General features: G+C 30.1%; 1 protein-coding gene and 1 long non-coding RNA gene across 4 annotated transcripts; both read right to left on the bottom strand.

Annotated features, from left to right (window-relative positions):
- Positions 1 to 4000: 4000 nt before the first annotated feature.
- On the bottom strand, positions 4001 to 6828 carry LOC145158276 (transcription factor bHLH62-like). Its single transcript, XM_079077197.1, has 8 exons — positions 5707 to 6828; positions 5375 to 5614; positions 5212 to 5277; positions 5043 to 5111; positions 4888 to 4959; positions 4650 to 4799; positions 4492 to 4570; positions 4001 to 4408 (listed from the first exon to the last, which is right to left on the bottom strand). The coding sequence occupies exons 1-8, from the start codon at positions 6601 to 6603 to the stop codon at positions 4371 to 4373; spliced, it is 1611 nt and encodes a 536-aa protein (XP_078933323.1). The 5' UTR covers positions 6604 to 6828; the 3' UTR covers positions 4001 to 4370.
- Positions 6829 to 9259: 2431 nt separating this feature from the next.
- LOC145106689 (uncharacterized) lies at positions 9260 to 13135 on the bottom strand. 3 transcript variants are annotated; one of them, XR_013707632.1, is made up of 8 exons: positions 12993 to 13135; positions 12146 to 12222; positions 11140 to 11309; positions 10804 to 10855; positions 10628 to 10726; positions 10140 to 10357; positions 9575 to 9709; positions 9260 to 9508 (listed from the first exon to the last, which is right to left on the bottom strand). It is a non-coding gene; the product is annotated as an uncharacterized LOC145106689 (long non-coding RNA). The 3 variants fall into 3 exon arrangements; XR_013707631.1 differs by having other exon boundaries at positions 9260 to 9709; XR_013707633.1 differs by lacking the exon at positions 10140 to 10357 and having other exon boundaries at positions 9260 to 9709.
- Between the last annotated feature and the right edge of the window lie 877 nt (positions 13136 to 14012).

Below are 14012 nucleotides of genomic sequence, written 5' to 3'. Positions count from 1 at the left end.
TTGTTATTTGCATTTTTATATGATGATTTTTTTCCAAGAACCAAAATTGAAAAAAAAAACATATACCATATAAACTAAATTTAATAGTTATTTGTAATTTAAAAATAAAACGGATATAGTTGAATTGTAAAATTTTTATATATCTTAATCGAAATCTATATATATATATATATATATATATATATATATATATATATATATATATATATAAAGAAAAGTGAATATACATTACAGCCCCACCTAAGCTTTTATATATATATATATATATATATATATATATATATATATATATATATATATATATATATATATATATATATGAAACAATTTTTTACTAATGATGATTAATTTATTCATTCAAATATGATAATTATAAGGATTACATTGGTTTATCTTTACCATATAAACTAGATCTGATATTTATTTGTAATTAAAAAAACGATATAGTCGAATTATAAAATTTCTATATATTTAATTATAGATAAAATATTTTTTTTACTAATTATAAAATTTCTATATACCTTAATCAAAATCTATATATCTAATTATCAACGAGATATTTTTTTACTAATGATGATTAATTTATTAATTGAAAATTGAAAATTATAAGGATTATATGTGTTTATCTTTAAATATATAACTTAAATTGAAAAACTAAATTAACAAAAAAAAAATAAAAAAACTATTTTATATACTAATGAAATTTTTCGAAAGAAGTGGCTAATTTTTTAAGTAATTAAAATAATAAAGTTTAATATAAAATCTAATTCCAAATTATATCTAATATATAAAGAGACATTTTTTCTTGAACCTTATATTTATTTGAAACTTCCATTACTGTTCACCTTACTAATACAATTCAAAAAACTTTTGATAATTAATTAATTCAATGAAATTTAATATTAATTATAATGATCGTGTTGGTTAATCTTTAACTATAAAATTTATTTAAATACCAAATTAACAAGAAAAAAGCTTATAAAAAATATAATAATATTTTTTCCAAAAGTATAGTTTCTTGAATATTTAAAAATAATAAATTGTTAAATATAAGGTTAAATATTAAAACTAAATCCAAATATAGAAATTTAAACACAACTTACAAATATATTACATTTATGTGGTGTTTATTTTTTGTCTGCAGATCTTCCTGGTCTCTTCTGTCTGCGCGGCGCAGACCACGCGCAGACATTAGCCTTCGCAGACTGTTTGTTTTTTTAAAGACTGCAGACCTAAAAATGTCTGCGCGCCCTCCTCTTGGCGCAGATGTGGACCAGAGTCTTCTAGCCTAAAAAAACACATATATTTTATTTTATTTTTAATTTTTTTGAATTTATATTTATTCCAACTTTATTAGTGATAGACAATTTGAAAAAAAAAAGTTACAATACTTAAAAAAAAAAGTTCGACGACACAAACATGATATTTTTTGACAAATTTATAAATAAAATATTATTACAATAATGGTTGTTGAAGTATAAATATGAAAAAAATAATATATTCTTATATTTATTGTGCCAAATTTTATAAAATATTATTTAATAAAGCATCATCAATTTCTTAGAAAAAATATTTATGACACGTTTTTAATTGATTTAATTGAAAAAATCGAAGTTTATTTTCATTTATTTATATATCAAATTCTTTGATTCATAATTACAATGTTTAGGCATAACTTTGCGACCAAAATGGTTGGTTTTTATCAAATACATACGTTTATTTATACCATTTTTATTTTCATTTTTTATACAATAATACATAAAAGTTTATTTATATTTGTTAATTATTTATAACAAAGTCATAAATATATTAAAAAATCACTTTATAGTTTTAAAAAATCAGTTTTTTAGATTTTAGTTTATTTTAGTAGTCTGCAGATGTTAAAAAAACAAAACAGTCTTCTTTTTTCAGACTGCAGACGTTTGGTCCACCTCTTCTACCGCAGAGGTCTACAGATGTGGTCCGCAGACTGCAGACATTTTGCCTCAGAAAAAACAAACAGCACCTTAATTGATCTGATAACAAAAAATAACAAAAAAAATACGTACCTAAATTAATTAACTATTGATATTTAAAAAATTATTATAAATCAAAAATATATTTATTTTTATTTGTAACTTCTTGATAGTAGCTTATTGAAATCATGGTTTTAATATGTATATATTTGTATCATATTATATAAAATAATTAAAATGTGTTATAACAAATTAGTGTAAACAATTATTAACTTATTTTTAATACCATACATATATTAACATTTAACTATATTATTGTATTTTACGTAATATATTTGCTATAATATAATCATGATTTTTTTTATTACTGTCAACACATGAGAATTCGCCTCGTTCAATATATGTTAAGTGATAACTAATGAAAAAAAAACTATATCTTTCAATGATATTAGATAGTAATAATTAATCAATTAATAACAAAAAAACAATAATAGTAATAAATAATCAATTAATAACAAAAAAACTATAAAAAAGAGTGCTTTTAATAAGACATTTTTTAGACATCTCATATATATTTTTATAAAAAGTCACACTATAAGTAAATATGTATTAATCAGTTTTTTCAAAAAACAATACAATTTCAACCAATAATAATATTTCAAAAATTAATTTGAATATCTAAATGGTAAAACGACATGAATTTTTAACCAAGCTTAAAAAAAACTACCATAAATAAAAAAATTTCTTACGAAAGCCTATGACATCTATACCGGATAGTTAGTGAAACTGTCAAAGTGAGCAAGTCGGGTACATACCGAATAAAGTACAAGTCCTCAAAGTTATCATTACTCCACCTAATTATTCTAGCTTTGGGGAAAAATGATTCACCTCCTAATTGCTGTCATTTCATGGCCCACATTACCAAATTCAAGAACAATGTACAGATTTTGGTGCATATTATACAAGTCAATAAAGCATCTTTGAAAAAAAGGATTCACCTTAATTGCTGTCGTGTCATGGTAGAAAAAGAACAGTGGAATTGGAATCATAGGGTTGTCAATCTTGGATTCCAGAAAGGAGTTGATTATTCTAATGTCCCCACTAACAGCTGGTTTACAATCAAGAATATCAAAATCAACATCTAATCTTCTAATATAAAGGTACCACATTTTCTTATTGTGAAGTCTTTCTTGAAAATCAATTTGCTCCCCCTTGATTATGACACCTCTTAAAGAAAAATCACCATCAAAAATTCATAAAAAAATCATATTTTCTTGTGGGGTGGCCAAAACCTTGAGAAAATGTTCAAAATTTTAATGGGGTTTGGACAAAATATCTCAAGTTGTTAGAAATTATTCGCGTAATCTAGGGATCTTTTTCAGGCGTTTGTGTCGGAAATCGATAAAAGATTTGCACAAAATGAAAGACCGGTCAATTTCTCATTGATTTCGAATAATAATATTAATGTCTCACATCAGTGCGATACTGTTCAATATATATATATATATATATATATATATATATATATATATATATATATATATATATATATATATATATATATTGGAGTCTATATTCTCTCCACATCTGCTATTTTATAGAGAAAACTAAAGACTATACATATATCTTGATAAAAGATTTGCACAAAATGAAAGACCGGTCAATTTCTCATTGATTTCGATTAATAATATTAATGTCTCACATCAGTGCGATACTGTTCAATATATATATATATATATATATATATATATATATATATATATATATATATATATATATATATATATATATATATATTGGAGTCTATATTCTCTCCACATCTGCTATTTTATAGAGAAAACTAAAGACTATACATATATCTTACATCGTATCACAGCCAACGTCTAGTTTCTAAGCGACTTTAACACATTTTAGTCTGTATGTCTCTATATATGTTGGAGTCTACCCTATCAATATAATTTTTTTTTCTTGCTAATAGATTTGTTTCCATTAGAACTCGAACCCACATAAAAGTTGATTACTTGGAAACAGATATCGAAAAAATATAAACAAAAATAATGATTAGATATATTAGAATGTTAAAGAAAATATATGAATGAAAACAAGGTTGCACCCTCTTCATGTCAACCCTTACACCATGTTACAACATCTTACATAGTTTAAACCCCAACCCTCCACCAAATTTATAGAAATTAGTTCTAGGATTATACAAATAAATTCTTGTAAAAATAAGATATCAATTGAAGATATATATATATATATATATATATATATATATATATATATATATATATATATATATATATATATATATATATATATATATATATATATATATATATCTCTTCTTCCTTTCTCTATACAAATGCTCTTCTTGCTTTAAGGGCCTAAATAGTTATATCAATGAATTCGGTATCATAGCTCAACTTTCATTTGACCTCCACCCATTGTTCCTACAATTCGGAAAATTAATACGTTAGATTAAATTTTAAAATTTAAATGTTAGTTGACTTTCTTGATTAAAAAGTCAACTCACCATGAAAGCTTTGTGCTTGATTTTGGCCAAACCCCATTTGTACAACACTCTGAAGATCATTTTCCCAGAACGCATTTGCCTGAAATTAATCGATTTTTTTAAAAAACAAAAACTTTGCAAAATAATTTATTTTGTTTAAATCAGAAATAGCAAATTACTTCGCCAAAACCATCTGACTTCATGTTTGAATTACGATGCATCATTGCCATCAAAGGGTGTTCTTGTCCATCGGGAATCATTCCATAAAATGGCTGGACTGATGCATCAATATGATTCATGACGTTTGACATGGATGCCCTTTGGAAAGTCTGAAAAATAGATAGAAAAGTATGGGAAATTACTAAAATGCCCCTTGATGAGATAGTTGGATATATTATGAAATTGAAAAGCGCTTACGTCTTTAGATAGAAGAGCTTCCATGTTCATATCTGTTCTTGGATTAACGGTTGCCAATTTCATTGACAAGAACTATTAAAAAGAAAATCGATATATTAATATTTACATAATTAAGAAAATTAATATATTTTTTATTTGAATTAGTCTGTATGTACCTCAACTTGTCTCTGCAATGATTGTACGTAATTTATAATCTCATCCAGCATAACAGCCTTTCCTGTCACCTTTAGATAAAAATCAAAAATAAAAATCTCAAATTACAAACAATTTGTAAAAAATTTCTAAGTATAATAAATAAATAAATGATTTTTTTTTTCTTTTTACCTTGTTGCAACCAGGAACAAGATCTTGAAGGAACTTCATCCTCTCGCTTATCTTCTCTCTTCTCACCTAAAATTTCCAAAATAGAATGTCAATTGGTTTCATTAAAGGAAAGAAAACAATGGAATGGAATTGAAACGAATGGAATGGAATGGAATTGACATACCCTTTCAGCAAGACTATGGCTATCGGTAGCTTGACCCCTTCTTGCTCGGACATGAATGTAGTCCTTCGGTGGCTCTGGTAGTTTTGCTGTTTCCTTCGTTTGCTTCTGATTCCCATTCCCATTCCCATTCCCTTCTACCTTTTCCTTTTCCTTTTCCTTTTCCTTTTCTGTAGCATTACCTTCTTCATCCGACCTGCTTCTTTTTGCATCTGATTCCTCTTTTTCTTGTTCTACCACAGTCTGAAACAGAACCAAAAAAAGGTCTTTAATTTACAGAATTTATTAAATATCAAAATTGGGTGTCGTGAAAGAGAAGAATTGAATGAATTTACCGTGGTGTCTTTTGTAGATTGAGCGCTGAATTGGGTTTCTTTTCCTTTCCCCTTCGGGATTGCCTTTCTCTTTCTGCCGTTGGAATTGGTATTTTGACCTTTAATTCCGGTTTCCCCACCAGGGATCTGTTCGGATAGAGATGATTCCTCCATGGAATTATCCAATTCCTTGTTTTCTGAAGTCAACGACATGGATAACCTGCTGAATTTCTTATCAGAAGCCGGAATTGGAGTTCCAGTTCCTTCTTCTTGAATTCCCACGAACTGAGATCCAGTAGTCTTGAACGACTGATTACTTGACACTCTTGACAACTTTCCTGATTCCACCATATGGGGGAATTCGGATTCTTTCACCCCAAAATTCTTCCCACCAAAGCAAGAGAATCTGGCTGCTCTCTCGACAAATCCAGGATCTGCAGGGAAAGGAGCCAATGGTAATTGATGATTCCTGGGAATTGGCAAATTCCCTTGAATCTGATGATGATCCATTATTGACAAATTGAGCTTCGGTGGCGAATTCAATGGAGTATTGTAGCATGACGTGTTGGCGCTATTGTTTCCTTGTATACAAGACTGAGGTGAAATCTCCCCAGAATTACATATGCTTCCTAATCTACCAATCAATTCCTTGAGCACCACGTTCTCACCTCCACAACCCGGAATTGGGATTCCAGGATGCGAATTCACTGGAGATGAGACAATGGAACTCAAGGCAGATTCAAAGGGATCGCTCTGATCCATTGAATTATCCCAATTGCGATTGAAAAAGCAATTGGGAATCTGTTCTGAGCTACAATTCAATTCGCTAACTTGACTTTCAATTTCCATTCCGAAGACTGAATTCCAGGCGTGTGGAATCCCATTACCTTCAGTGCTAAAGAAGCTATCTTTTTCCATATTTGAAATAAGTGATCTGAATTTGTGATTGGTATTATCAAAATCCCAAAATGGGTGTCTGATTTTGGGGGAATTAAGAAACGGAGATTGGAAACTTAATAATGTTGTTGGTTCTTGGAAGTCACTCAAGTCGAGTATGTGAAAGATAAAGGGGTTGTGTTGGAGAGCAGTTGGGTAATAACAGAAAAGCACAAAGAAAAAAAAGGGAAGAAAGTTGGAAAAAGATGGGGAAGGAAAGTGAAGAGGAAGCAATAAACAAAAGATTAAAAAATAAAGATGTCCCTTTCAACTTTCTTTTTTATTAAAATATAATAGGGTTAATGATATTACTAGCTAACAAAATATTTGAGATTTGTTTATTAATCATGTAAGGATTAATTAAGTTCAATAAAGCTCTAAACATTTAAAAAAAGTTTTAATGTTTGCAATATAAATACATCTTAAGTGGCTCCAACATGTCATTTTAATTTTTCTAATGACATAACATTAACACAATACTTTAAAAAAATATATTTAGCAAATAAAGTTTTGATCGGGTCCAACGCAACAATAAATATTATGAGTGACAATCGTGTAGTGTTTGGGTTAACAAGTCATAAAAACTCAATTCGAACACAACTCATATAAATATACATGCCGTCTTGCTCAAACCTAACTCGGACTAGTCATAACAAGTTAACCTACATAACCCATTTAATTGTACGGGTTTGCAGGTTCGTGGGATCATATCCGGGTTCATGAGTCAGATTCTGGTTCATGAGTCATGGGAAAAAAAATCTTATATATATATATATATATATATATATATATATATATATATATATATATATATATATATATATATATATATATATATTAAATCTAATAAAATAAGCCGGTTCATGGGTCATCTCGAAAAGTTATTTGCAAACCCAAAAACGACATGTATAATAAACGAGTTTGCGGGTCAGAAAACTCAACCCAACCCTGTTTAGGCTGGGCGGAGTCATGGCAGCATCTGCAAAACACCACATCAGAAAAATGGGGGGAAGAAGCTCGGAAGAAGAAGAGAGGGAGAAGAGGAGGGGTGGTCTGCCGAGTGAGGAAGAATGAAGGATGAAGATGGGAGGAAGAAGAATGAGACTCGACAAACTTCTACCAAGTTTGACCACCAAACTCGGCATGCCAAGTTGGTGGCCCGGTGAACACCGAGTCCACATCAGGTTTTGCCGAGAAAGGCCGAAGCCACTCCGCCAAACCTTATATTTATCTCGGGTTCGTGTCGGATCACGGGTCTTGTCAAGAATTGTTGCAATGTTAATCATTAATTAAATACATCTCCTCTTGATTAATCACTTTAATACCATCCCAATCTCATAAGAAAAGTTTAGGCTAAGAATATCACACGACACCCTATTCAGCCCATGCATGATATGTACACATCACCTCCGTTCAAGATTAAAACAACAAACAAATGGATATTTTTGTAGGTTTCGGACATCTAAATATTATGGCGTTTGATAATTTCCCTACAACAAACCTATGTAAAAATCACACATAGTCTCCATTCAAGTACACAACTCATCTTCATAAATAACTTCAATCTAAGAAGAGTTAACTAAGTAATCATAAAATAAAATACATATCATAACCGGATAAATTATATCATATTGTTTACATTAATATTTAATATAACAAAAGTTAAATGTTTAGGTTTCTATTAAACCTATTTAGAATTTTGATGACTAAATATATGAAACTTTCAAACAAATTCTTGTCATTATTTTCATTAAAAAAAATAATAATAAACTGTCATGTAGGATTTTACGTAGGCATAAAATATATTAAACCGACTACAACATGTTATGCTGTCAACATTTTTATTTTTATTTTTTTTATGTTTAGTGTGAACTTAATTAGAACTTAGGTGAAAGAATATAAAAAATCTCAGATAATTTATGAAAATAATTTTCTTTAGAAAAATTGTTGAAATAATATATTTTTAATCCTTATATATTCTAAAAAATCTAAGATTATTTATTTACATTAATTGTATTTCTACAAAAATTGGATTAAATAGTACATTTTTAATCCGTATTAATTCTAGAATATAATATTTAAAATTAAAAAAAAAAAAGACATTTGATAAGAACACTACTACAAAAAAGAGTATTACCGACGGTCAAATCCGTCGGTAATCTGTTGCTAATACTCTTTACCGACGGAACTGTAACAGACCAAAATCCGTCGGTATATTCTTGTCGCTAATTGTTTGTAACGGATTTCCGACAGCTACTCCAAATTTTTAGCGACGGATTTTTCTATCGGTGATTAGTAACGGATCACCGACAAAATATTTTTTGCAACGGATTACCGACGGAATATGTTTGCAACGGATTAGCAACGGAATGTGTTTGCAACGAATTAGCAACGGAATCTGAAATAACTTACTAACAACAGAATTTCGGAATAACTCACTAACGGATTACCGACAGATTTTGTTGTGACTGATTAGCGATAGATTTTGGCATTATTAAAAATATATATAAATTCATGACAAAAAATAATAGATAATTACATATTCAACACAAAAAAATCTTAAAACATTCATCAAATTTATATTTAAAAACCAACAAAAATAAAAGTAAAAATGTCTAGTATATAAAAAAAAGTCCAATACTAGAAGTACATTAAATCCATACTTGACACACTTTACAGATACATAAGTGGATTCAAATCCTACACAATTGAAAAACAAATATTAGTTTTAAAATTAACCTGGACAAGAACTGTTTTATTAACGAATTTCAAAAGAATTTAGGGTAAAAGAAAAAATGCATACCATTAAAGGATGTCAATCTAAAAATTCTATCAGTCATATCCACACCAAGACCTGATAATCCATCTCTTTCAAGATAATGAGGATCTACAACAAGTGTTATAATTTATTTATAGAGAAGTAAAAGTAAGTAAGTTGAATTGAGAGAGAGACCTGTTTTGAGTCCTTGTAGGACAATGCCACGTGTGATTCCAATAGCCCATCCATTGTCACAGCTAGGCTGTTCTACACCAACTGAAACTGCAACTACATCCCCTTTCTCAACATGAGCACTGCATGCTAATATACCTGGAACATAGACATACACAAATCTCACAATCAAACATCAAAATCTAAACATTTTCTAGTGTACTTGATCATGTTGCATATTAACATTTTATAAAGACACTTATTCCTATTGGAGATAAAGGCACATGAAGAGAGAACTACATTTTTATGAGTATTCAAAATGTCAAAAAAGTTCTATGCCACCTTTGATTGCATCCTCTTATTAGATATTATGATTTCTATCTGAGAATTGCAAAGGTCGCTTGACTCAGTTAAGAATCACATGTGAAAAGGGCGTGAACACTCTTTTAAGCAAAGGGTATGCAAGACTCGTATGCTAGTGTTAATGACCAAATTCTAGATATACATTCATGGAAGGAGTTATTTAATGAAGTTGAAGTGTTATGGATGCAGATTTACAAGATAGGACTAAAAAGGATAGTTAACTTACACTCAACAACCTCCCAAGATCGATTTCCAGACCTCCACTCAGTAGCAAACTAATTGTTTCCAAGTCACTCCGGTAGATTGATTTTCTATAGACAACAATTACAAACTTCAAATTTTTAAAGCATGTTTATAAAGGTAAATGATATGCTAAATAACTAATAAGTACTTAATGTATGACTTTTTCCTGAGTAAAGTTGTATGTGTTTCCCTCAGCAACATCTATAAACCGGTAAAAAGCAACAAAAAACAGAAACAATACTTTCCCCATTAAGCCTTATACATTTTAAAACTAGAGCATTTGGTGTGAAATCCATCCTGAAATTTAAAGGATTCCGAGGGGACTGAATTCCAACTATTTGGCAACCAAAACAAGCCTGGAATTGAATTCCGTCTATTTAAAAAAAGGCTAAACGTCTTTAACTACTATAAACACACTCTAGACGAGTTGATAAAGAAGATAAAGTTATATCATGAAGATGATATTAATACCTGTATAATATTGACTAACTGCTTAGTTGCCCATCCAAATAGAAGAAAAGCAAGTAATGCAGAATTTATCAAACTTTGTTGTGCAGCACCAACAAAAACCTACATTTTCATAAAGAAAATCACATTTGTAAACATTTAACCAAAAAAGATATGGCACCATATAGATTCGGCCTTACATCGGATCTTTTCTGACCCCTTTGCAAGAAGAAACAAAGTTATGTAAAGAACCTGCAGGATGAAGATCAAAAACTTCACTTCATAACTCTAGTATACTTTAATTTTCTCTTTCTATGTAATTTGGGATGACATTTTCAGGCCAATTTCAATTTTCAACTTACACCGTCAAGTCCATATCAAAGAAGGGATTAACATCAATCTCACCATTCCGATTCAAAGAAAAGTCAACCAACTGTTTTTGTTTATTTCCAAAAGTCAAATCCGGATATGGTCCACGGAATTCCCCCGTTTATCTCAATGTCTATGATTTAACTCCCATGAATGGATACACTTACTCGGCCGACTTTGGAATCTTCCATTCCGGAGTTGAAGGTAATAAAACTTTACGTTTATCTCAATGTCTATCAAATCTTTCACCGCCATTATTTCTGCCATCATTGTCTTTCCGTCGGTCGTCTTTCAGTCGATTTTCCATTCCCGGGCTACGCCTCTGTGACCTATCCTTCTGCAAACACATTTCAGTATCTTGTTATTAATAACAATATGGAACACAACAATCATGTGAAATGGTCAGATTGCAATTCGAGATTCCGGTCCATGAAATCAATTAGTTTTAAAAAGAAACATCGGGGCGTGTTAGTTTTGCGGATTCTGTTGAAAACAGAAAGAATAGAAATTCATGATTCCGTTCCAAGGAATGTATCTAGGGTTCCATTTTGAGTGTGGTTACCCTTCCCAGTCAAATGGATTTACTCTATTCCAGGTTTAGGATTTAGCTAAATAACAAACGAACAACAAATGCATCAATCAGTAAAACAGATCATAAGTAAGATGGTTGATATTATTTTACATATGAGTTGACCTTTTTCTGAAAAAGAATGTTCAATTCAATTTAAAGAGAACCATAAAGTTGCTCATTCCATTCCTTTATAGTTCCATTCCTTAATTTTAAAAAGACCCTAAGAGATAAAACAGAATAATCCGGGAGGGATTACTTTGTTTTGGGAAGGACTACGGTTTTCACAAGTGAGACTTTGCCATGATTATGTCAAGATTAGTAGTTGGTTTGTGATTATATGGGTTCTATTTGATGATACCCAGAGAACATAGAATGAAGGAAAATGTATTAATTTATAACTATCAATACAGTTATAGTTGCATTCTAAGAGAGGATGACTAAAGTCTATTGTTTTTCTCTAGAAGAATGGCTCATTGTCATTCCTGTATAGAGTTAGAGTTGTGTACATAAGAAATTTTAAGTTTTTAGCTTCTTGTGGTAATCTCAAGATAAAAGTTAAGGCAATCATATGGAAGTAATCATAATATACTAGATAATCATACCAAGGTGCTGAGTCCCAGTGTCACGTCTAATCCGGATATGGTCCAGGTTATTGCTGAGGTGGAACCAAAAACCGAAACTGCAGCAAAGTAAAACCATCAATATTCATCTATAAACATCTATTGAACAATCTATCAAGATTCAAGATTCAAGGGCAAAATAAATTTTACCCAGTTTCCATATATTTAGAAGAATAAATGAAGCTTAAGATTTTTCTTACATTCCTCTTACTATTGCAAATTCACATCATTGAAAGTCATAGAATTGACAAGTTAAAAGACAAAATGCAACTGTTCCTTGTTTATGAAAAATGTGAACAGAAGAAATATGATTCAGTTACTTTGGTGGTTGTTATTGCTTAGTGAAGATTCTAATTGTGATATTATATGGTAAAGGGGGTGTTGCATTGTATCCTACATTAGGTTTTTACAAACATTTGCTGGTGAAAATCCAATTTGTAATCTCTTTCCACACATATATACCCATCGAATGATGAAATACTACTTGTATTCATGTCCTTGATTCGCTATATACATATACACCCCTGCGAGTGTTTTTCCTACGCCCTCCAACGATCAAGAACTACAGTAGAGTTCCAATTGGAGTTCATTGTCGGAGAAAACGCAAATACAAACAAGTTTACTCCGATTACCAGGTTTAAAGCTTCGCATATGTACTTAATTAGATAATAATCGTGTCTATGGAATAGTCAGGAGCATCTAATGAATGATTTAAGATCCATAAATTGGTAAACCTAAAAAAAGCAAGGGGGAGGCTACCAGTACTCAATGAATTAAGCAATTGATAAGTAGAGCCCGACCTAGTAGAAGTCATAATGCAAATCCATACCTGTGTTGTAAGCTATTCAAAGAGAATTAAGCAGTACTTAACGAATTCCAGAAGTCGGAGCGTTCGACGCCTTCAGCTCCGTTGACGGAGGCGACGACAAGAGAGCTAGAGCTCGGAGGCGATGCTTCGTCTTGTCGACGTTCGTTCACAAGTTCAGGGAGCCTTGATTTAGGTTAGGTCCTTGATTTAGGTCAAGTTGATACGAAGCACATAGCCCATGAAATACCCCTTATTTGATTTTACCGGATTGCCCTTACGGTTAAAAAGTAAAATGCGTAGTATTAATTTACCAACCGATTACCGACGAAATTTCAAATTTGTTGCTTTCCGTCGGTAAATCCTCGGAAGTTGTAACGGATCACCGACTGATTTTATTCTGTTGCCAAACCGTCGCAAATACGTCGCTAATATCCTAATAATTTTTCTGTTGGAAATCCGTCGGAAACCCGTCATTTTTTTCTGACGGATTTTTCCGTCGCTAAAATTCTGTCGCTATTGCTCTGTTTTCTAGTAGTGGAACCAGTAACTCAAATTCAATTTCTTTCATATAACTAAATATGTTATTTAATAATAAAATCATAATATTTATTTTTAAAATTGATTTCAAATATATTTATTTTAGAAAAACAGACATCTATTTCGTAAATAATAGTGGCATATAATTATCATTCAGTTTAACAAATTAAAATCAATATAAACATACTCAATCAGTGAAGAGACTGAAAGAGGTCATGGTTTACGAATCAATAATCAATTATTAAAACTTTGATTAATAATTCAGTTAATACTTGATATGGTTTAAAAACATAAGTGTCCTTTTCAATTAAACTTCAGCAATTATGTTTATTTATTTGGTATATTATTAATTCCAAACGCACAATGTTTTTCGCATATTTTGAATTTACATATCCAATTTTGGTTTTTAAGTTTAAATTTTTTAATATGAAACATTTTTATACAATTTTATTAGTTATCTATTTTTTCTTAAAAAAGCGAAACAGTTTTATTGATTTTAAAGTT

Source organism: Lactuca virosa, chromosome 1 (genome assembly GCF_052849685.1).
Source record: "Lactuca virosa cultivar CGN04683 chromosome 1, Lactuca_virosa_CGN04683_v6, whole genome shotgun sequence".
Lineage (NCBI taxonomy): Eukaryota > Viridiplantae > Streptophyta > Magnoliopsida > Asterales > Asteraceae > Lactuca > Lactuca virosa.
This window is presented reverse-complemented; position numbering and strand designations above follow the sequence as displayed.